The sequence below is a fragment of the Nematostella vectensis genome, chromosome 4 (genome assembly GCF_932526225.1).
Source record: "Nematostella vectensis chromosome 4, jaNemVect1.1, whole genome shotgun sequence".
NCBI lineage: Eukaryota > Metazoa > Cnidaria > Anthozoa > Actiniaria > Edwardsiidae > Nematostella > Nematostella vectensis.
In genome coordinates this window covers 18390637-18415826 of record NC_064037.1, presented here as the reverse complement: position 1 = coordinate 18415826, position 25190 = coordinate 18390637, and the positions used below count along the sequence as shown (strand labels likewise).

At 37.5% G+C, this 25190-nt stretch overlaps 2 protein-coding genes across 3 annotated transcripts in view; one reads left to right on the top strand and one right to left on the bottom strand.

The window, feature by feature from the left end:
• The window catches only part of LOC5506452 (mediator of RNA polymerase II transcription subunit 23), an 85945-nt gene extending 78874 nt beyond the window's left edge, over nt 1-7071 (bottom strand). Inside the window, exons 1-6 of the mRNA XM_048727198.1 lie at nt 6895-7071; nt 6778-6809; nt 2679-2766; nt 2052-2176; nt 1800-1911; nt 1222-1320 (exon numbers count right to left, since the gene is read on the bottom strand). Of these exons, the coding sequence (XP_048583155.1) occupies nt 1222-1320; nt 1800-1911; nt 2052-2176; nt 2679-2766; nt 6778-6809; nt 6895-6939 (501 nt within the window). The 5' untranslated portion in view covers nt 6940-7071. The remainder of the gene's footprint in view (nt 1-1221; nt 1321-1799; nt 1912-2051; nt 2177-2678; nt 2767-6777; nt 6810-6894) is intronic.
• Nucleotides 7072-7653: 582 nt separating this feature from the next.
• On the top strand, nt 7654-23700 carry LOC5506471 (sodium/calcium exchanger NCL1). Of its 2 annotated transcripts, XM_048727207.1 has the most exons (16): nt 7654-7874; nt 7991-8092; nt 10571-10640; nt 11939-12089; nt 13600-13735; nt 14392-14459; nt 14943-15072; nt 15913-15965; nt 16055-16164; nt 16490-16596; nt 16916-16951; nt 19152-19244; nt 19402-19483; nt 21966-22081; nt 22186-22344; nt 22659-23700. In XM_048727207.1, the coding sequence occupies exons 1-16, from the start codon at nt 7779-7781 to the stop codon at nt 22746-22748; spliced, it is 1599 nt and encodes a 532-aa protein (XP_048583164.1). In that variant the 5' UTR covers nt 7654-7778; the 3' UTR covers nt 22749-23700. The 2 variants fall into 2 exon arrangements, with proteins under 2 accessions (XP_048583164.1, XP_048583165.1); XM_048727208.1 differs by lacking the exon at nt 16916-16951.
• The last annotated feature ends 1490 nt before the right edge of the window (nt 23701-25190 follow it).

Here is a 25190-nt window from a genome sequence, read left to right as displayed (position 1 = left end):
TGATGGAGAATAATCGCTTATAGCATTAAAATTTTTTGTTTATATTTTAGATATGGAACATAAGCACTTTTTAATATTATATAGCGGAAACCATAAAAAAAAAAGATGTATTTAGGGTGTATACAGGTTTCCATTGCATAGATAAAATGTGGCTTAATACGTATCCTGGACTCCTGGATTGTGCATGCCAAATAACTGCCCACAAACCGAGACAACTTAAGCCAAGAAGTCTGATTAGAAACAGATTTGCATTGCATAGATAAAAGGTGGCTTAATATGTATCCTGGACTCCTGGATTGTTCATGCCAAATAACTGCCCACAAACCGAGACAAGTTAAGCCAAGAAGTCTAATTAGAAACTTCGTCAAATTATATAGTAGAGACAACACCCAAAGGAGTCAGTGACCCCCCTTTTAAAATCCATACACTTTCGATACCACCCCCCCTTTAGACCTAAAAAATTTCTCAAGGCCCCCCCACAGTATCCTCACATCCCACCTCGGGATAATAAATGAACTTTCCCCTATACAGGGCTTCTGGAATAACGCGTGAAAAAACTCAAAATTACGTGGGATTCTTTACTGAATTACGCACTAAATTACACGGAATATCAACTGCTACGCCCAAACTACATTTTGTACCGAAGGAAAGCATGAAATAACTTGAAAAGGTTATTTTTTGCGTGAAAATATCTTAGGCAAGTTTTTATTGGCTCCTAGCCACCAGCCAATTAAAAAAGGTATTTTATTATTAGTCCTAGGCCTTCGCTGTTTAGCAAAGAGCACCTAGTCATTTTATTTGTTTTCAAAATTCAGTTCGAAATATCACACTCTTACGAAGAATATCTCTCTTTTTCTACAAGAAATAGAGGTATAAACCCTGAAAGAACACATCAGCTGTGCAATTAAATGTTTTGTCTTTCAAAATTTAACCAAATTACGCGGGATTACGTGGGAATTTGTGGATTATGCGGATTACGCGGAAAAAGCCAAATTACACGTTTCTGCACATGTGCGTAATTCCAGAAGCCCTGCCTATATATTCAAAGCCTTTCCCACTTAAGCACTTACCCTGTACAACAGTACACATACATAAAGTTTATAAAAAAACTAAACATGGTATGAAGGAATACCATTGTCTCTTTTCTGGGATATGTAATTAAGGCAAAAAGTTGAACTATATCAAGTATGTCTTTCTCTCCCCTGTGACCCTCTCTCATACCTTTACTGCACATTCTATGCGGTCTGTATAGGCTGGGTCTGGCTCTTTTGGAATCAAATTAAATTTTTGAAAAACAAGACTAAGTACATCTCGGCAGCCCTGTAGCAAAATAGAAATAAGAAGATGATAAATAATTAAAACCAATTTTTGAAAGAAACAATAGAATGAAATAAACAAAACAATGTTTGTGAAATTGGATATGGATTTCACAAAGGAAGGCACTTTTATGCTAATCATCTGTAGATTTCCAGCTACAAATCACACATTTGCATGATTAGTGTCTAAATAATCATGGTGAACTATCATGCAAGCCACATCAATAACTATTTTCCTATATAAGAAGGCATCAGTCCCCTACCTGCACTGTACACCTACCCTGATACAAGAAGACATCAGTCCCCTACCTGGACTTACACCTACCCTAATACAAGACGACATCAGACCTCTACCTGGAATGTACATCTACCCTAATATCAGAAGACATGAATCCACTATCTGCCCTGTACACCTAATAGTCTCTGAATAGATTCACAAAGTGAAGGGTTATTACTGGTATGTAATAGATTGTCAAACTTTACCTTGTAGTCAGTACCGCCTGAAATTACCCTTAAAAGTTGAAATGATTTGCACCATTTAACTTCATCATCAAATTTCAGATGCTCTGACTTCAAAACAGCCTCACACACAGACCTTGATATGGGCATAGAGAAGGAGGTTAATCCACCATAAACACAAACACAATTCTGCCAGAACAAATTTGAATACAAATGGGGGAAAAATATGAATTTGCAGCACAATGATACTATGAAAAAAATGTAATCCTTACTAACCTTGGTAATACTACACTATTTGCAACAAGACTTGCAAGCAAACCAAAACATAACTCTATTCTTCTGAGATTATTCTGCTGATGAATGTAGGCCACAAACTCTGTTAGGATAGTCTCGCGGGACTCCTGAGAAACATAAAGAACTCTGTTAGGATAGTCTCGCGGGACTCCTGAGAAACATAAAGAACTCTGTTAGGATAGTCTTGGGGGACTCCTGAGAAACATAAAAAACTCTGTTAGGATAGTCTTGCGGGACTCCTGAGAAACATAAAGAACTCTGTTAGGATAGTCTTGCAGGATTCTTGAAAGAAATAAAGAGCGGTTAGTGATGACTGGCTCACACCTCTGGATACTGACTACATTAATTGCCATGACCTTAACTTACATGTCTGCTGCTGAGTATACCGCATATACTGAAGTTATGCAGTGGCTAATATATGCAGCTAGGCACTTCAGTGGTTTTTACCCATGCTTACATGCAGGCTTATCTTTTAGTCACTAAGCCATTTGACGACAACCCTTTGTCAATCGACTGTATTGTCACAGTTTTACCCCTCACCCCTCTTCAACAGGCAGTCATGATAAATAGATAATGCAGGATAGGATAATGTAAAACAATGGAACTTACTGCTGGAAGCTTCACCCAAAATGGCTTGAACAGCTTGAGAAATAATGCCTCGACATCAACATTGTCACTTTCTTTCTGTACCAAGCAGCTGTGGGTCAGAAAAATGCTCTCAATATTACAGTAGCTTATCATAAGCTTATGCCCCTTATCTGTTATCAATATCTTATATTATAAAATAGTTTATGCCCCCTTATCTGTTATCAATATCTTAATATTATAAAATAGTTTATGCCCCTTATCTGTTATCAATATCTTAATATTATAAGATAGCTTATGCCCCCTTATCTGTTATCAATATCTTAATATTATAAAATAGCTTATGCCCCCTTATCTGTTATCAATATCTTAATATTATAAAGATAGCTTATGCCCCCTTATCTGTTATCAATATCTTAATATTATAAAGATAGCTTATGCCCCCTTATCTGTTATCAATATCTTAATATTATAAAATAGCTTATGCCCCTTATCTGTTATCAATATCTTAATATTATAAGATAGCTTATGCCCCCTTATCTGTTATCAATATCTTAATATTATAAGATAGCTTATGCCCCTTATCTGTTATCAATATCTTAATATTATAAAGATAGCTTATGCCCCCTTATCTGTTATCAATATCTTAATATTATAAGATAGCTTATGCCCCCTTATCTGTTATCAATATCTTAATATTATAAAATAGCTTATGCCCCTTATCTGTTATCAATATCTTAATATTATAAGATAGCTTATGCCCCCTTATCTGTTATCAATATCTTAATATTATAAAATAGCTTATGCCCCTTATCTGTTATCAATATCTTAATATTATAAGATAGCTTATGCCCCCTTATCTGTTATCAATATCTTAATATTATAAAGATAGCTTATGCCCCTTTATCTGTTATCAATATCTTAATATTATAAAATAGCTTATGCCCCTTATCTGTTATCAATATCTTAATATTATAAGATAGCTTATGCCCCCTTATCTGTTATCAATATCTTAATATTATAAGATAGCTTATGCCCCTTATCTGTTATCAATATCTTAATATTATAAAGATAGCTTATGCCCCCTTATCTGTTATCAATATCTTAATATTATAAGATAGCTTATGCCCCCTTATCTGTTATCAATATCTTAATATTATAAAATAGCTTATGCCCCTTATCTGTTATCAATATCTTAATATAATAAGATAGCTTATATCCCCTTATCTGTTATCAATATCTTAATATTATAAAATAGCTTATGCCCCTTATCTGTTATCAATATCTTAATATTATAAGATAGCTTATGCCCCCTTATCTGTTATCAATATCTTAATATTATAAGATAGCTTATGCCCCCTTATCTGTTATCAATATCTTAATATTATAAGATAGCTTATGCCCCCTTATCTGTTATCAATATCTTAATATTATAAGATAGCTTATGCCCCTTATCTGTTATCAATATCTTAATATTATAAGATAGCTTATGCCCCTTTATCTGTTATCAATATCTTAATATTATAAGATAGCTTATGCCCCCTTATCTGTTATCAATATCTTAATATTATAAGATAGCTTATGCCCCCTTATCTGTTATCAATATCTTAATATTATAAGATAGCTTATGCCCCTTTATCTGTTATCAATATCTTAATATTATAAGATAGCTTATGCCCCTTTATCTGTTATCAATATCTTAATATTATAAGATAGCTTATGCCCCCTTATCTGTTATCAATATCTTAATATTATAAGATAGCTTATGCCCCTTTATCTGTTATCAATATCTTAATATTATAAGATAGCTTATGCCCCTTATCTGTTATCAATATCTTAATATTATAAGATAGCTTATGCCCCCTTATCTGTTATCAATATCTTAATATTATAAGATAGCTTATGCCCCTTTATCTGTTATCAATATCTTAATATTATAAAATAGCTTATGCCCCTTATCTGTTATCAATATCTTAATATTATAAAATAGCTTATGCCCCCTTATCTGTTATCAATATCTTAATATTATAAGATAGCTTATGCCCCCTTATCTGTTATCAATATCTTAATATTATAAGATAGCTTATGCCCCTTTATCTGATTATGGAAACAGTCAAGATTGTCAGCTGGGGTACTTGATAAATCAGATCTTAGTTAAACATTTTCATAAAACCATTCCTGGAAATCTCTTGAAATTTTTTTCTTCCTTTACTTTGCATCTGCTGAGGGGGGAGGGAGAACAAACTTTCTTCAATATGACTTTGACCTTGGTAAGATGATGGCTAAAACCCTTTTACCACCACAAGCCTCTGGAGTGGCAAAGCCTATGCTATCCAAGCTATGATAAGGCTTCTGCTGGTGGTGCAAGGGTGAAACTACAGCTCTGAATTGAAAGTCTGCATTGAATGTGTGTTTGAAGTTGTGAAACTGCTAAAGCAAATACCAGATAATAGTCCAATACTCTGGCAAACACAAATATACATGGCATTGTTCCCTTCCATTGTTTTACCTCGATTTTCTCTAATACGCTAATATGATTGTTTCAGACAATGTCATGCAAAGATTTGTCTATGTATTGGACAACCCTTGCAAATACACAAACTACCTTATTACACTTTCGCGACTTACATTTTCGCGATTTTCGCCATATTTTGTGACACTTTATTATCGCAATTTCGCTATTTTCATAAAAACCAGGTCACTTTATTTTCGCGATTTTGTGAGTTTTGGAGAATAAAATCAAACAAACCAAGTGGAATTAAAATGTGCTTCAATTATTAAAACTGTAACAAAAACATGAGTGGGCTAAATTTGGTTCCACAAAAATCTATAAATACAGTTCAGAATTGTTCAACTCAACTATAGTACTTATGGTACTATATGTACATCAGAGGACTTAATAGACGAGGTATTTCCATAAAGTATATCAAACAGTAATACTTCACCCAAAGGCTTTTTTTGCTCATCCAAATTTTCACGACATTTTATTTTTGGTAGAGAAAGCATGGATGATTATTATCATATTTTTAAACCCATTTTCACAGCAAAAGGGCTTCAAATCACAAAAATAAACTGGTTCTGATATGATTTAATGTATACAAAGATTACCTACAGCTCCAACCTAGTGTGCCTGACCTATATCCTATCTGACAAATTTACTAGAAGAGCGACAAAAACAGAGTTTAAAAAAGCTGTGTGTAGTATGTAAAATTCACTATATCCTATGTGACAAATTTACTAGAAGAGTGACAAAAATAGAGTTTAAAAAAGCTGTGTGTCGTATGTAAAATTCACTATATCCTATATGACAAATTTACTAGAAGAGTGACAAAAATAGAGTTTAAAAAAGCTGTGTGTCGTATGTAAAATTCACTATATCCTATATGACAAATTTACTAGAAGAGCGACAAAAATAGAGTTTAAAAAATCTGTGTGTAGTATGTAAAATTCACTATATCCTATATAACAAATTTACTAGAAGAGCGACAAAAATAGAGTTTAAAAAAGCTGTGTGTAGTATGTAAAATTCACTATATCTTAAATGACAAATTTACTAGAAGAGCGACAAAAATAGAGTTTAAAAAAGCTGTGTGTCGTATGTAAAATTCACTATATCCTATATGACAAATTTACTAGAAGAGCGACAAAAATAGAGTTTAAAAAAGCTGTGTGTAGTATGTAAAATTCACTATATCTTATATGACAAATTTACTAGAAGAGCGACAAAAATAGAGTTTAAAAAATCTGTGTGTCGTGTGTAAAATTCACTTGAAAAGCGAGGCCACATGCTGAGGATTCAGCTAAATGCTCCCTTTTGTCTGATGATTGATAACATGTTGTCCATGATTTGCTCTGATGCCAATAGCAGTCTTTGTTGTCATGACCCATGACAGCAAATGGATAGCTTTAGAATCATTATTTCACCATTACTGCAATAGAGCTTGTTATATTACACCTACTAGTGAAGTGAGCAATAGAGGGTTTTTTACTATATATAAGTAAATAAGTTAATAACGTACTTAAGTTCTTATAACTTAAGTGATTAGCTAAGTTAGTTTTTAATATTGAATCGATTCAAACGCTATTTTTAAATACTATAACTAAACGGGGTGCAGTTCCTTACCCTGAAAAAGCGGTTTCGATTGGTTCAATTTTCTATAAAAAGACCAAAAATGTTAGTAATTTGTCTGACTGACACCACACAAAGTAAGAAATCGAACGTTTGATTTAGAATCCTTACCAACGCGCTATCGAGAATCGCCCGTAATAGCACTTTGTGGTCCATAGGGTCGCTTGAGTTAATACGTGATGTCTTTTTAGTGAATGGTCTCTGTACTTATTTCTTTTCTTTTAAAATAAGTAATTGTCAAGCAATGGCTTCCATATTGGACGGGAAGATTGTCTGAAGACTGGTACTATTTGTGGAAAACCGCTTCGCGCGGGCGCCAAAAAAAAAACTTTGGGGAGAGGGTTGTGGGTCTGGAAGGGAGGGCTGGGTTAGAAAGTTTGTTTATTTATGATATCTAGAAACAATCTGACTAAAAACAGTAATAATTAACATAAATAAGATTTCGGTTATGCCGATAGAGTTAGAATATAAATTAATCTTAAATTATTCTCATCAAGAATGCCCATTTGCCTCAGCTGTTTCCAATTTATGTATCGCTAACATGGCGGCATGCATAAATTTCTCTTGATTGTTTCTGTATCATAGAAAATGCATTTCTCTGGCTATTTGGCCTGCAATACTGCTGGTCCTGAATATTGTTACTTTTATTTCCTCCTATTTATAAAAAAAAAATGTTTTTTTATGAGCTCTACAGCTCATTTTATGCATGCTCAAATCCCAGTTCCAGTGTTATTTTTGCATGCTATTTCATGCACACATGAATGTTCATTCAATCAAGAGCTGTACACAATAGTGCAGAATAGTAGATGCGATAAAAGGGCATGTTTTCGCGCATATATTAGATGCGAGTCGGTGATCGCATCAATGGGAGTCGAGCATCGGTGTTCGCCCCGCCTACTAGAGAAGCTATCCTTCCTTCCATCCGTAAAAACCGCTTGGCTTCGGTTTTGGCTCTCAAATCCCGGGCAATCCGAAGTACTGTGAGTATTTTCAAGATGGCTTTCTCGGTGAAGGCACTGTACGTAGTTCTTTTCGTTCTTCTTGCGTTTCAAACGCTCTGCCCAAGCGAGTCGCATCCGCTGTTTCGCCGGGTGAGTTTGACTCTGCCAAAGTTGCCCATTTGCTTGTTTAAACCACGATTTGTTATGTTTTTTTAAGAGTATCTGGGAGTATCCCGAGCTCATAATCGAACCCTTCTAATTTCTAGTCGGTAGGAGAAGCTAAAAATGGCTCCGGAGAGAACAATAAGTCTGAGAAAGTCGCGCCTTGTTTGGAAGAAAGAAATGGCATTTACCCCTGTTCGTCTACGGTAAGACGAGATCATGTTGTTTATATGTTATATGGATTCATCTTTAGCCAAAATAGCCATTGTTATTATTCCGAGCATAGGGGAGCTGGTATTAAAGTCAAACATTATTTTACTTGTATGGTTGCATTTATGCTTCACTGGCTTTTTATGTTTCGTGTACTTTTAAGTATTCGAGAAGAATTTTACTCTTCGAATCATCTTCACCTTCCTCTCGAAGCGAAAATAACTCTAGATCTTGAAGTAGCCTTAATTTCGATAATAGTTAGAGTGCAGAGATGTGATAAAGATATATATATTTTTTTGTTTTTAATGTATCAGAACTAAGCAGCTAAGGAGGAACCACTATTTTACTGAATAAGGAAAAATAACACTATGACAATCAACGGTGCTCGAAAGGCGGGTGTAACTCCCGTGTAATTTTAGTGTAGTAAAAGTCAAAATCTACAGCAATCTGTAAAAGTATTTTCCGACTTCAGGTGTTTGATTTACGGGCTGAAATTACGGAGTCAGAATTCTATTTTCGTAATTTTTCTGGTGATAATTCTAGTGACTCCAAATTTCCAAATTTTGAACCAAAATAACAAACTACTAATTCTTTAAAACTTTTCTTTAACTTATTAAATCTTAAAATTCCCCTTATAGCAAATACTGCCATATTTGCATGCATCCTTTGCTTTGGTAGAAAAAATTTGAATTTTACCTTCTCGAGATTATTGATTTTGTAAACAAGCCGGCTTTTGTTTGTAAAGAAATAATCCAGATAGAAAGTCGAAATAGTAAGAAAATTGCAGAAAAAGGTATCTTGTTTCCAATATGCCAATTTTATCATATAAGTAAAAGCAAAAAAAACATGGAATTTATCTTTTAGTTTTAGATTTAACTCCTCACGATGTCATTATTTATTCACACACAACAGCTAAAATACAGCCCTCGAAACTAAGAATTTTGAACACTTGGAAGTGAGTCATAACATCTAGAAAGACTTCTGCTATTTCAAAACCATAGCCATTTAAAAATTAGCTAGATTCCGATATATTTCTCCAAGATTCTCTTTTACATAATTCCCAGTGCAAATAATTTCAAATTTATTCAGAATATCGACCTTCACATGTATACTTGTTGAGACAATTAAAAAATATTGAAATCATAAAATTGTACCAGCGTCTTTCTAGCGGAATAGTCACGTCCGACCAGTTATAGGAAGGATGCCTATTTATATTTAAAAATTCCCACCGTTCTTTTGTCATTTTGCCTTCTCACAATTCGTAAAATAGGCGTCTTTTTAGACATTTCTGAATATCATTAGTTCTATGTTATTGACCACGTTCAGCCAGGGATTCAGTTTGGCTATTTTTGTTAAAATCTTTTGTTACATAAAGATGTGTACACGTTTTTATTATTAAACCATATTTTTATTGGAAGTCACTCAGCTAACTGATTTCTACTCTATTGTTAACTTATATTTATTGTAGACCATGATTGGTTCTAAAACAATTCAAGGCTAGGGCAATTTTTAATGATCATTGTTTTTGTAGTAATACTTATTTCTAATAAAAGCATTGTTTCTAGAACAGTCTAAATCAATCAAGATTTTAATTCAGTGAGCTAGGGTGGACTCTTGCTGAGTGTGTGATCTTTTGCGTCTCTTTTTCTGCATCATTGCCAGATGTGGCTTGGCTTCTTGGTCATCCTGACTGAGCAATATTGTTTACCATTTTTAAGTTTTGTTTCTTCCCTATACGATTCATTGACCTGATAGCATTGAACCAGAAATTCATTGAAGTGATTATTCTAGTAGAATCTATGCATATCAATCCTTTATAGCCCTTCTCCCCAGAGGGTTGAATACAGTAGATTCTTTAATACAATCTTTTTTTATAAAAAAAAATTCTAATTTTCAGTTGAGGCTGGACTGTCCTTATTTTTGGGACATTTTAAGGCTGAATATGTTCTTAGCCATGTTTTTAAATTTTAGTGTATATAAGAATATAATACCCAATGAATTATTAGGAAGAGAATTACACTAATGATCAATAGTAATAAACGGTTGTTACTATAAGCACAATTCGATTCTGCATTTTAGAACACATCAGGACTAAAACAAAAAAAAACATTTCTGATTCTCGGCATGTTCTTAGCATGTTCTTAAAATTTGCTGAAATCTCAGGCTGGACGTTCATATGAAAAAGGTTATTATAAAAAAAGAGTGTACAAAGCCTACAATAAACTCACATGCAACAATTATTTTTATAAGAAAAAATATTTTCAAATAATTTTTTCGTAGTAAAGAAGAACTGTGAAACAGTTGTCATGAATAAACTAGCTGCACATGAAAGATATGCTGTAGCAACAGTATATATAGTCAAGCCTAGAATCTGTAGCAGCCCCATTTAGATAGATGACCTGTGCATAATTAATTTGCTTTTATTTAGAAATTATTTTTGTTTTAATATTCAGGATAATTTGTTCTGTTTCCAGATTACTGGTAACTTCCTATTGATGGTATTTTATGGAGCTATCCTGGGAGTGGCTGCAAAGTGCATCTCTGGTGAGTTATGGGTATAATATATTTATCTTGCAAAGTTCATCTTTGAGTACCCTGGGTTCCAGAGGCTGAATGTCCACTTTTCCCAGCATGCTAGGGGGCGGGGGTTCAAATGGGCTCTCGAAAAACTCTCGCTTTGCTAAAAAAACTCTTGCAGCCTCTGGTTTCCAGGGTAATCTCTGAGTTATGTTTTGGGCGGTCGTGCAAATTTTGCTAAAACAAAATCAACAAAAAAACAAACCAACACGTCTTAGAAGTTGGCACCGATGAGCACTTTGAGTCCGAGTTGTGTTATCCTGACAAGATTGTAAAAGAAAATTTTGACCAGAAGAAAAAACAAGCCGACGAGTGCCAAAGATAGCCAAAAAATACAAAGCTTATTTATATTGGACAAACAAACAAATGAATAAATAAATAACAAGGGGTGCAAATACCCAAAAGAGTATCATTTAGATATCACAGCTTCTTTGTAAATGCAATATTTCCATCCAAACATCATAAAGTAGCACAAAGCAATTGGCGTTTTCTTTTACTTCAGAAGTTTGTTCTCTTTACTGTGGAGTTTTCACACCAAACAGTCCATTCATGCTGTGAAGACTGGCATCTGAGATTTTTTTTTCTTATTTTTGCTATCTATAGTACCTTTAAGATAAAGCCTGTAGCTTCCTACACGTGAAAACAGGAAGAAATAACTCGGAAAGTCTTTAAATTACCGTATATCACAGTGCTTGTCACAACGATGAAAACAACACTGAACGGTAAATAATACAAGTAGATCTTTGCTTCGATTTTCATTTATTTTTGGGCCCAAGGATGATTCTTCTTTTTACGTCTGAAACATCTTTTTACTCATGTTTGGTATGTTGTTGTCTTATATTGAATGTTTTCACTTTTTTCACTTTATTGAAATGATTGATAAACTAAACTAAAAGTCGCACCAAGGCCAAAGTTGATTTGTGTCCAAGGCCTGCAGCCTTGGGCTGTATGTTTAAGACCTTGTCTTGAATTTGTCTGATATTTCTCCAAACAGACCTCAAGCTTGGTTAATTATTATATGTAGGTTCCACTGTACATGTTTAGTCATCTATAACTCGTTATATTATATGTAGGTTCCACTGTACATGTTTAGTCATCTATAACTCGTTATATTATATGTAGGTTCCACTGTACATATTTAGTCATCTATAACTCCTTATATTATATGTACGTTCCACTGTACATGTATAGTCATCTATAACTCCTTATATTATATGTAGGTTCCACTGTGAATGTTTAGTCATCTCTAACTCCTTGCCTTCCAGATGGGGCAGAGCTCTTATTGGACCTTGGCCTGCCAGCTTCTATCGTGGGTGGTATGGTGCTGCCTCTTCTGGGCGCCGTCCCCGACTCTGCTATCATCATAGTGTCTGGACTCGGAGCTGATGCCCAGGACAAGCTAAATGTTGGCATGGGGTAAGAAGTTGATGTCAAGGTGGGGTGAGAGGGTGATGTCAAGATGGGGTAAGAGGGTGATGTCAAGATGGGATGAGAGGGTGATGTCAAGGTGGGATGAGAGGGTGATGTCAAGGTGGGATGAGAGGGTGATGTCAAGGTGGGATGAGAGGGTAATGTCAAGGTGGGATGAGAGGGTGATGTCAAGGTGGGATGAGAGGGTGATGTCAAGGTGGGGTGAGAGGATGATGTCAAGATGGGGTGAGAGGGGTGATGTCAAGGTGGGGTGAGAGGGGTGATGTCAAGGTGGGGTGAGAGGGTGATGTCAAGGTGGGGTGAGAGGGTGATGTCAAGGTGGGGTGAGAGGGTGATGTCAAGGTGGGATGAGAGGGTGATGTCAAGGTGGGATGAGAGGGTGATGTCAAGGTGGGGTGAGAGGGTGATGTCAAGGTGGGGTGAGAGGGTGATGTCAAGGTGGGGTGAGAGGGTGATGTTAAGGTGGGATGAGAGGGTGATGTCAAGGTGGGGTGAGAGGGTGATGTCAAGATGGGGTGAGAGGGTGATGTCAAGATGGGGTAAGAGGGTGATGTCAAGATGGGGTAAGAGGGTGATGTCAAGATGGGGTGAGAGGGTGATGTCAAGATGGGGTGAGAGGGTGATGTCAAGATGGGGTAAGAGGGTGATGTCAAGGTGGGATGAGAGGGTGATGTCAAGGTGGGGTGAGAGGGTGATGTCAAGATGGGGTGAGAGGGTGATGTCAAGGTGGGATGAGAGGGGTGATGTCAAGGTGGGATGAGAGGGTGATGTCAAGGTGGGGTGAGAGGGTGATGTCAAGATGGGGTGAGAGGGTGGTGTTAACTCTTTATTTAATTAATTTGATGTGCAAAATAATTCTGATTGTGAAAACAAGCGCATTCGAAATGAGTATGAGCCTTGTCACAGTCTAGAAGTACTATGACAGTACCTGCTGTATATTTCATATCACAATGATGCACAAAATCGTTCATTTCTAACAAGAACCTCGGTCCTGAAAATAATTGGAAAGTCATGTGTCCACTCTTGGAAGATCCTATCAGTCACGGCATTCTCCGATGTACGCAGAATGTATATTACCGTTACATGATCGGATATTGTGCCCAAGTTTCTCCCTGCTTGCACAACCGTTTGCAGACTCCAGGCAAAATCTGATCGTGAGACTTTTACCAAACCAAGTAGGCTTTGTTATTCAGGTGTTTGTGAAGTGTTTTTGAGCATGAGGTCTGTCTGCTTTTCTAATTCACAAGGATCACTCTGATTGGTCTCATTTTAATTTAATTATATAATGAGACCAATCAGAGAGCAAGCTTGTTTTAGTTTTTAGTAATGGGTTTTACAGAGCAGTTACCCAATGGCATCTTTAAGTGCCCTTTCTTTCTCGCGCGCTCCCTGTGTGCCCGATCTCCGTGACGACCTGGGTCCCCGAGGATGCCGGCTACATCATCCCGTACCACGGGCAAATCCCAAATTTAAGTCCTTGTTTTGTGTTCTCTAGAACTCTGGCTGGTAGTACCATTATGTTGCTGACAGCCGCCTGGGCAGGAAGTGTTTTGATTGGCAGATGTGACCTTAACCGACATGGAGAGGCTATCGAAAAGACTGGATATGGCAAGTTAAGCTGTACTAAGCAGGTAAGCACTTCTCCTACCGTACATATGAACATAAGAATAGGTGAATTGAACTAAGAAATCATGTCACTTTTTGGGTGGCAAAGTTGCGTGCATTCTGGATTTTAGCAGCCAGAAAGTATCTTTGTCAAAAAAGGCTTTTTATTGAGATATTGTTGGGATTTCACAATTTCAGTAAAAACCTGGTCATTTTTTTTGCGTTTTTGGAACAATAAAATCAAGTAAAACAAGGAATTAAAATGTGCACTAATCATCAAAACTGAAACAAACTGAGTTCCATAAAAATCTATGAATATGAGTAGCGCAATTCAACCCCTTATGAGGTTAATATTTCACCCAAAGGCTTTTTGCAAACACACTTAATATTTGCACATCCCTTTCGATCCATTTCCTATCACTTATTTTCATGAATTCGGAAGATGAAATGACGCAAAAAAATTAAGTGTAATTTCATTAGTTTTCTCGCAATTTCCTATCACATTCAGGCAGGTTCCCAGGATTGGCCAAGGGAGGGTGCACAGTCATAGGTATCATAGGAAAAAAGCATAGTATTTGAAAAATCCTTAGTAAGAAATGACCCTATTTTTGGCCACCAAGCACGCGCACCCTGCTCATCCCCCTGTGTACGCACCTGACATTCACATTATCTATTTCCAAAGGGTGTGACAGTCCTACCAGATGTGGTTACTGCTGTCTATATCATGCTGGGCACCTCGATTTCGTACTTGTAAGTGCTCTGTCTTTACTATCATAATAAAGGAGCTGAATCATCTAATCCAGAATGCATTGCTTTGTTGTTAGGTAGGATTTCATTAGAACTTTGAGCAGCCTATAACCAAAAATTGTGTACCAAGACAATAATTTCCAGAAAACATCCATACCCCCCGTGCGGGGTATGGTTGTTTTCTGGAATTGCACAATTTGGAAAGAAAACTCTACAAATGCCTTATAGAGTTGAACATGGAAAAGTGATTATTAAAAAAAAGAGAGATTTCAAAATCAATGTTTTTAACAGCTTCCAGTAAAGGTATTCTTTTGGGATTCATCTTTGAATCTTCAATAAGAGATATTTTTGTTACTTCACATAGGTAAAGCTTTCTGAGTAATATTTTTTATTCATTTTAATGCTGGGGTAAATGGCATGTTCTTTGATTGCAAATCTTTCCTTGACTTTTTCAACATGATAATTTTTGGTAATTTCTTGTAATAGCATCGTCCAAATAGCGGATTGGAAATTTGGTGCCACCAGGTTTGGTCCTCAACCTGCCTATATAGGCAAGGCCGCCCTTGCCATGATGATAGTCTGCTTTATTGCCTTCATCGCATATCTTGCATTCTTGGTATGTGAACATTGAATTAACTCAAGGGTTAACCCCAAAGAAGAATTCTAATATATGTTTTGTATGTGTTGATGATTCTAATACATATGATTCTATTATGTGTCTTGTGTGTACTTGTTTAATGATTCTTTTATGTCTTGTGTGTGCTAGTTTAATGATTCTGTTATGTGTCTTGTCTGTGCTTGTTTAATGATTCTATTATGTGTCTTGTGTGTGCTAGTTTAATGATTCTATTATGTGTCTTGTGTTTGCTTGTTTAATGATTCTATTATGTGTCTTGTCTGTGCTTGTTTAATGATTCTATTATGATCTTTTGTTTGCTTGTTTAATGATTCTATTATGTGTTTTGTGTTTGCTTGTTTAATGATTCCTTTATGTCTTGTGTTTGCTTGTTTAATGATTCTATTATGTGTCTTGTGTTTGCTTGTTTAATGATTCTATTATGTGTCTTGTGTGTGCTTGTTTAATGATTCTGTTATGTGTCTTGTGTGTGCTTGTTTAATGATTCTGTTATGTGTCTTGTGTGTGCTTGTTTAATGATTCTATTATGTGTCTTGTGTGTGCTTGTTTAATGATTCTATTATGTGTCTTGTGTGTGCTTGTTTAATGATTCTTTTATGTCTTGTGTGTGCTTGTTTAATGATTCTTTTATGTCTTGTGTTTGCTAGTTTAATGATTCTGTTATGTGTCTTGTGTGTGCTTGTTTAATGATTCCTTTATGTCTTGTGTGTGCTTGTTTAATGATTCCTTTATGTCTTGTGTGTGCTTGTTTAATGATTCCTTTATGTCTTGTGTGTGCTTGTTTAATGATTCCTTTATGTCTTGTGTGTGCTTGTTTAGATGTATGATAGCAAGGCAGCAGAGCGGAGAGCTGACAGGCACAGACAGGAACGGTGAGTAACAATCATATTAGTTCTCACCTTTCCGCTGGTCACCTCTAATGAGCGATGATTCATTATTGAGTGTATTCCTGTGTTTTTAGAATCCAGCGTCGGGTTCTACACCACTTTGTTTTGATGGCTAATAAGCGTGTGCCAGAGAAAATTGGTGGTGATGACATAGATTCCGCTGAAGACCAGAAAGCCCAGGAAGGTATGAAAGGCAATAACATACTCTACGTACTTTAAGTATCTTCTTATGACTGACATGTCAATGAATTCAATGAATAGTATTTTCTTATGACTGACATGACAATGAATTCAATGAATAATATCTTATGACTGACATGTCAATTAATTCAATGAATAATATCTTATGACTGACATGTCATTGAATTCAATGAATAGTATCTTCTTATGACTGAGATGTCAATGAATTCAATGAATAGTATCTTCTTATGACTGACATGTTTATATAAATGTATCATGTCATTTCTAAACATGTCAATGAATTCACCAAATGCCTTGTTTGGTCACAGCACATGTCCAGAAAAAGTACTTCAAGGCCTGGCATTTGGGATCTGGAATGAAGACTAAGGAAGCAAGCGAGCGTGACCCCATTCTGGGAGAGACCACCGATGAGAAGGTAGCCATTGATCTGGCAAATATCTTAAAATATGAAATAAATAACACTGTAAAGAATAAGTCAACATAAACATCAATACCAAGAAGTTATGTAAGCACATAAAACAATGCAGTACTAATTGCACTACTCTTTAAGTGTTGTTTTGTTGATTGTTGTGCACTGTAAGTCCTAAGGAGGTTATAACGTAATCAAACCTTGAGTCCATCATGGAGAGTGTAGCTAGCTGTGGCTGGGCCCTGGAGGCTAAACCCAAATGCTCTCTTTTAACCCATTGGTAACCCCGTCTTATGCCTAACCACGTAACCATATCTCTACCTAGGCACCACTACGCAAAGCATCCTTTGAGATGAGTGAGGTGAGCCAAATCATAACCTTTCTGCGTTTTCCTCAATGACTCTCAAGCAAAGCACAATATTTTGAATCAAGAGAAAGCCATTTCTTGATTAAATGAACATTCACCCTTCCAATTTTCATAGATGCACTCTTTTTTTATACAAGAACATCTAATTTTCAGTTGAGATTGGGCCGTTCTTATTTTTGGGACATTTTAAGGCTAAATATGTTTTTAACGATGTCCTTAAATTTTAGTGATACATTACACCAAAAACTGGTATTCGACTCTGCAAAATTTTTGTCTTTAATAAGACTTCTTCAGGGCAGATGAAGGTGAAGCTTATTTACATCAGAATAGTGGTGCGAGACGCAATTACAACATGGATAAAAAGAATTTACACATCTCTACGTGGGTTCCTACTACAAAAAAGTCGTCACTGTTAAGACCCTTGGGGTCTAAGCTGATAAGCCCACTGACCTTCCCTTTCCCTAAGTTGAATTCTAAGAGTTACACTTACAATTACAAACGCGCACTATAAAAGGGACTTGCCTAAGGCAAGCTGGCATTTGACATCACTGAGTGAAGAGCTCCGTAGAGAGAGACCAAAATGCTACAATAGAGTTCTAGAGTGGCTGATAACACACTATAGAAGCAAACATAGCCTTATCAACAGCTGTTTCTTGAAACAACGAAAAATAGTGAGGAATAGATAGGTTTTGAAGCGGTGAATATTTCAAATTCGTTGTTTGTACACGCGCACACTATAATGAAGCCATTTCAAAAGAGCGCACGCTCACATTTTTTAATTTTAAGGGCCGTCCACACTAACACGGATTTGTTTGAATCCATATACTTTTTGATGCGTTTAGGCCTTCTGTCCACACTAACACGCTTGCTTAATCCAGCGAATCCGTATAAATTTGGAAACACTGTCGAAAGTGAATCAAAATGAATCTATATACTTTGGTCCGTAGTGTGGCCTCATATCGCAGACGCGCGCTGCTTTGATCATGAGCATATCATAAAAATGACGTCACCCCATACCTTTCAGCGTGTTCAAACGTTTGAATCCATGTTAGTGTGAACAGCTGGATCCAGGCGAACACGCTGCGAAAATGATAGTGTGGACGCGATTCAAGTGATGCGTGTTTGGCGTAACGAATCCTTATACTTTTGAATCTGTGTTAGTGTGGACAACCTCTTAGTGTGTACGACCCCTTATTTTTCAATTCAAACGAGCGCGCAATGTGTTTGATTTCTCAAGTACAATTTTTGCTCTTGTTTTTGTAGAGAATGGACTGCAAACACTTTTCGCACATTCTTCAACACTTTTTTGTACTTAAAAGTTGTCGTATTTTGTCACATATTCTTCAACACTCTTTTGTACTTAAAAGTTGTCGTAGTTTGTCGTCCATGTTTTCTTCCTGCGGTTTACAGAGGTCCGCACTCAGACCCCGTCCCCACGTATCCGTTTTTGTTTGAAAACGCAACCTTTTTGTTACGGATACGGGTATCGTCCACACAGAAACGCAAAAACAATGACAGAAAACGGAACGATATGAAAATGGTATCCAGAGTGGAACAATTTGAAAAGGATATCCTTTTGGTGCCGTGGGTACGGACGAAAACGGAACCTTTTGAAAACGATGGTGGATAACTCAGGTCCAGTCCACTTGGCTCGCCAGTACGCATGTGCTATAGAACTTGTTATCGTTTTTGTATCGTTTCTGCGTTTTCGTGGGCACAAGTTAATGGTTTCTTGTATTTTTTATCAAAAATACAGCTATGAGCATATTGCTGGGAGAGTGTCCTAGGACATCATGAAGTCCATTGGGGCATAATTGAGTGCTGTGCTAATGGATATTTGCAAGCAAAGGTGGATTCATAGTGATTTTTTCTTGTTTGGCTTTGCATGGATGAGAAAAAAAAAATTTCAAATGAATCACCACAGTACTCCTAAATGCTGTCTTTTCTGAAACCAAATTGATTCCAAAATCGGTTACACTGCTATTCTCGGCCTGTATGACCTGGAATTAATTTTTTTGGCTTCGGGGTGAAAAGCCTTATAAAAAAAACATCTGACTTATCTCGGATAGTCCCTAAAACTAAATAAATTAACTAAAACCATCACGTTCTGTGTTCACGTTCTGTGTTCACGTTCTGTGTTCACGTTCTGTGTTCACGTTCTGTGTTCACGTTCTGTGTTCTTTCCTGTCATCAGGAGGCTGAGGAACACGAGGAAGAAGAAAAGGAGGAGAGCAAGGCTATGTTGACCTTCAAGTCTGTGGGTCTCCTTGTCTTGGGTGTCGGCCTGGTAAGACCCTCTCTAATTTAACTAGTTCTGATTCAGCTCTTTAATTAATTCAGCTCTCTAAAACATCCAGTTATAAGCAGTTTCCCTCTGTCTTTTCTTCTACTTGCTGGTGTTTAAGACTTAAGCACGGAACTAAATGTGTTCATATTTATAACAGGTGACAATCTTTGCTGACCCGATGTGTGACGTACTTAGCTCTCTAACTGACACGAGGAACCACTCCTATATCCCAATCAGCTGTAAGTTTTTTTATTATAATACCAACACAAACCACTCCTATATCCCAATCAGCTGTAAGTTTTTTTTATTATAATACCAACACAAACCACTCCTATATCCCAATCAGCTGTAAGTTTTTTTTTATTATAATACCAACACAAACCACTCCTATATCCCAATCAGCTGTAAGTTTTTTTATTATTATACCAACACAAATCATGCCCTGGAATGCAAAGAATATTTGAAATATCTAGGTGTAATTATTGATAGTAATTTATCATGGAAGCATCATGTAGATTACAAAATTAGCAAAGTTGTAGGAATTATAGCTAGGCTTCGACATTTTGTACCTAAAGCAACTCTACTGAGTATTTACTGTACCAATTTTAATTGCTCCTTGTTTGTCTTACGGAATAGTACTGTAGCATGGGTCCAGACACACAAGACACACCTCGAAAAACTGCTTATTCTACAAAAGCGTGCCCTACGCCTAATCAACTTTACCCATTATAACACATATGCTATTCCCCTGTAGCCATTATAACACACATGCTATTCCCCTGTAGCCATTACAACACACGTGCTATTCCCCTGTAGCCATTATAACACACGTGCTATTCCCCTGTAGCCATTATAACACACGTGCTATTCCCCTGTAGCCATTATAACACACGTGCTATTCCCCTGTAGCCATTATAACACACGTGCTATTCCCCTGTAGCCATTATAACACACGTGCTATTCCCCTGTAGCCATTATAACACACGTGCTATTCCCCTGTAGCCATTATAACACACGTGCTATTCCCCTGTAGCCATTATAACACACGTGCTATTCCCCTGTAGCCATTATAACACACGTGCTATTCCCCTGTTTGTATCTTCAAATATTCTTCCAGTCGATATGTCTCTGTCCTAATGAAGGAAATTTCATAACAAGACAGCCCCTGTAAATATTTTAAATTTATTTGTCCACTCTAGTGATATTCATAGTACTTTATAGGACATTCAAGACTAAGTCAAGAAATAAAATCATTCGGCAAATTTGGAGCCAATTTCTGGAACAGTATTCCACCTGAGATGCGTGATCTTTCCAAACCAAATTTTAAGAAATATATACAAACTTTATTATTAGAAATACTGAGAGTTGAAGATATTTATATTGATACGCCAGTCACCATGTTTAGCCTATTTTGCATGCCTGCACTGCATCATGGGAGTCTTGGAAACACCTTGACAGACAGGCAGGCAATCTCCTCCCCCAGAATCAGAACAGTCTCTTTGCCCCAAAGCCAAACAAAACATTTCCAGACCAAGGAACCCAGAATAAGCCTGAAAACAATTTTTGAATAAGGTTGGGTAGCAAAGATGGCCCACATTGGAGAGTATGAGGCCATTCCCTAGAAAATTCCTTTCTCACTTGGTGAAGCCCAGACAAGGAATTATCCCATTGAATCAACCTCAGCGTGCAAACATCCATAAGCACAGCATTAATTCTGCCCAAATAGACTTTATCATGTCCTAAGGCAAAAATAGCTGTAATGATGTCCTAAGGCAAAAAAAGCTGTAATTTTTAAGCAAATTACAAGCAAAACTATTGTAAGCAACAGGCTGTAGCAGTGCCATCGCTACAAAGAAAAGGCACCGCAGTGCATTGTTGGAAACTTCAAGGCATACCGTCTTGGGTCAGCGGTAGCTTAGCTTAACTGGTAGTGTTGGACTTGAAATAGGGGGGGAGGTTTCTGTTTTCAGTCTGTTTTTCTTACAATTTTGCTCAAAAGTACCCAGGAGTGAAAGGGTTAAGTCTAACTAGTCTGATTGGTTGCTAAAGGGCATACTTACAATATACTCAATATTCCTATTAACAATTTTAAATCAGTTTACAGCATTGCTGCCTGAAAATAGCTAAGGCTAATCGAGGCGGGCAGTGAAAGGGTACGAAGGGTATGAAGAGCTATTTACAAGGGCTATTTACAATCTATTTACAAGCTACTGATATAGCTCGTAAATAGAAATGTTTCTGTGTTAAAGCATTTGTGTACGAATTGGTCAGAAATCAAGGTTGATATTTTGAGAAAAGAGTCAATTCTACTACATTGCTTGGATGCGCTTTTGAAGGTCATCTATGCCTTGGAAGAATTTGAGTATGCGGGTCTGGTGATGTTTGGTTTGCATTTCTGACGTTTTGGAGTTGGGCCTATATTTTACAGGCGTTTCAGGGTCTAATGGTAATGAAAGACAGGGAGGGGATTTTATTGTTTATAAATCGATTGCAATATTATTGTAATGTAAGAATGTCATGCAAGATAAAATAAAGACATTGTAATGAATTAGATTATATAAACATAATTAATTTTTCGCTTTGTAAGTAATAAAATTATTATTACTATGGATAGTAATTATTTACGAGAATACAGGCAGTAATTGAACCAGAACCAAACATTGAAAAGCATTAATGGATAATAATAATATTTATGTGAATGTTTCTCACCCTCCTCTTCAGCCTTCTACGTGTCATTCGTGGTGACCCCCCTATGCTCAAACGCCTCGGAACTTCTGTCTTCGCTCATTTTTGCTTCCAAGAAGAAAAAGGAGAATGTGTCTATGACATTCTCTCAGGTGAGCCTACAAATGTCTTTATACCCAAGTTTTAAAGAGCTCTTTATGTCTAACTTTTTATGTCAACTCTTCATGTCTAACTTTATGTCTAACTGTGTCCACAGCTGTACGGTGCTGGTACCATGAACAACACTCTTTGCTTGGGGATCTTCGCTGCACTTGTATACTTCCGTGAATTGCGGTGGTATTTTTCTGCTGAGGTCACTGTCATCGTGTTGATCCAGTGGGCAGTAGGACTCGTCGGCTTGAGACACACCTACAAGGTAAGCAAAGAAGAGCCCTGCTTACTACAAGGTAAGCACAGTAGAATCCTGTTTACTACGAGGTAAGCACAGTAGAATCCTGTTTACTACGAGGTAAGCACAGTAGAATCCTGTTTACTACGAGGTAAGCACAGTAGAATCCTGCTTACTACGAGGTAAGCACAGTAGAATCCTGTTTACTACGAGGTAAGCACAGTAGAATCCTGTTTACTACGAGGTAAGCATCTATCTATCCCCACCCACCCTGCCTTTCTCCCAACCTAGCCCTTGTCTTCTCACTGTGCACCATTCTCAGTATGTGTTGTTCTTCTCAGATCTGGATGGCAGGACTGATCGGAACCTTGTATATCTTTTCCATTGCACTGATTGCCCTTCTTGAAAGCCGTGCTATTGGATGGAAGTAAACTAATCAACGAAGAGAAAAAAAGAGAAAAATGTGTGCAATTTCAGTTTTTTTCAAATTAAAGAACCACCTGGATCATTAGAAAGATAAAGCAAGCTGGGATATCGGCAAATCTGCAAATTGGATGTTAGGGTTTAAAAACTTTCATATTGGAATATGATATTCGCGAAATGCATCGTACAAATATAGACTGGTTTTCATTAACTCGTGAAACAACGTGTGATAGTCAAAGGCTGTGTAATACACTAAAGTGTAGTTCACAGGTTAATCAAAATCACTCTATTGAATAGTCATTCTCTATATGTTAATTAACTTGTGCATTTGTGGATAATTGGCTGGGTTGTCCTTACAACTACGGTTTGCTCTATTTGTATAAATATCAAACCGAGTGACCCGTGACTATTAGTGGCCCTATTACAATATACATAGGGGAAATGATTCAAAACAAAAGTGAATTTTCATATACTAATCCTAAATGTAATACTAGAAAGTTTTTGGATAATCTATATATGTATATCAGTCTTGTTGAAATTAGCCTTGCCTTGGTCTAGTCTCCCTCATTACACTAGGCGAGTCCAGAATGGCTGTGAGGGAGGCAAGCGGTTCTATGGCACGCAGTAGAATAATTATTATTTCAAAGCATAACGTCTGCACAACTTTTTAACTATTTATTAGTGTAGGATAAGTACTGCTTTCCTAAATTGTAAAATTTAAAATCTGCAATAGGAACAAAGTGTATTCAATCTTTCAAGGAAGCATGGGGTAGGAATTTATAATGATAAAATATGAATTGCTTGGGATGTAACATATTTACTGTAAGGCAATAGGGTATACTAGTTCCACCCCCAATTCAGACATCTGACTCGTACGTGCATTTGATGTCATGGATTAAGAAGTTTGTTCTAGATTAAACAATGTTTGGTCAGGGAGTTGAGAATAAACTTGTTGACCTATCTTTTTGTATTGTTATCTTGTACAAAATTCAATCTACCGATACCTGCCAATAGTCATACTCTAACCTCCCTCCCATGGTCACACTCTAACCTCCCTCCCATGGTCATACTCTAACCTCCCTCCCATGGTCATACTCTCACCACCCTCCCATGGTCACACTCTCACCACCCTCCCATGGTCACACTCTCACCACCCTCCCATGGTCACACTCTCACCACCCTTCCATGGTCACACTCTCACCACCCTCCCATGGTCACACTCTCACCACCCTCCCATGGTCATACTCTCACCACCCTCCCATGGTCATACTCTCACCACCCTCCCATAGATATTCTCACTCCCCTCCCATAGTCACACTCTGACCACCCTCCCATAGTCACACTCTGACCACCCTCCCATAGTCACACTCTTACCACCCTCCCATAGTCACACTCTCACCACCCTCCCAAAGTCATACTCTAACCACCCTCCCATGGTCATACTCTCACCACCCTCCCATGGTCATACTCTCACCACCCTCCCATGGTCATACTCTCACCACCCTCCCATAGTCATCCTCTCAGCACCCTCCCATAGTCAGACTCTAACCACCCTCCCATAGTCATACTCTAACCTCCCTCCCATAGATACTCTCACCACCCTCGCATAGATACTCTAACCTCCCTCCCATAGATACTCTCACCACCCTCCCATAGATACTCTCACCACCCTCGCATAGTCATACTCTAACCTCCCTCCCATAGATACTCTCACTACCCTCTCATAGATACTCTCACCACCCTCCCATAGATACTCTAACCTCCCTCCCATAGATACTCTCACCACCCTCCCATAGTCATACTCTCACCTCCCTCCCATAGTCATACTCTCACCACCCTCCCATAGTCACACTCTCACCATCCTCCCATGGTCATACTCTAACCTCCCTCCCATAGATACTCTCATCTCCCTCCCATAGATACTCTCACCTCCCTCCCATAGATACTCTCACCTCCCTCCCATAGTCACACTCTAACCACCCTTCCATAGTCATACTCTCACCACCCTCCCATAGTCATACTCTAACCACCCTCCCATAGTCACACTCTCACCACCCTCCCATAGTCAAACTCCCACCACCCTCCCATAGTCACACTCTCACCACCCTCCCATAGTCATCCTCCCACCACCCTCCCATAGTCACACTCTCACCACCCTCCCATAGTCAAACTCTCACCACCCTCCCATAGTCAAACTCCCACCACCCTCCCATAGTCACACTCTCACCATCCTCCCATAGTCATCCTCTCACAATCCTCCCATAGTCACACTCTCACCACCCTCCCATAGTCATACTCTCACCACCCTCCCATAGTCATACTCTCACCATCCTCCCATAGATACTCTCACCTCCCTCCCATAGATACTCTCACCTCCCTCCCATAGATACTCTCACCACCCTCCCATAGTCACACTCTAACCACCCTCCCATAGTCATACTCTAACCTCC

Bases quoted from the DNA above. Each gene is read 5' to 3' on its own strand.
- LOC5506471 (XM_048727207.1), top strand. From the start codon at position 7,779: ATGGCTTTCTCGGTGAAGGCACTGTACGTAGTTCTTTTCGTTCTTCTT. The intron at 13,736-14,391 runs GTAAGCACTTCT...CTATTTCCAAAG, and splicing joins AGTTAAGCTGTACTAAGCAG to GGTGTGACAGTCCTACCAGA. The intron at 15,966-16,054 runs GTGAGTAACAAT...CTGTGTTTTTAG, and splicing joins GACAGGCACAGACAGGAACG to AATCCAGCGTCGGGTTCTAC.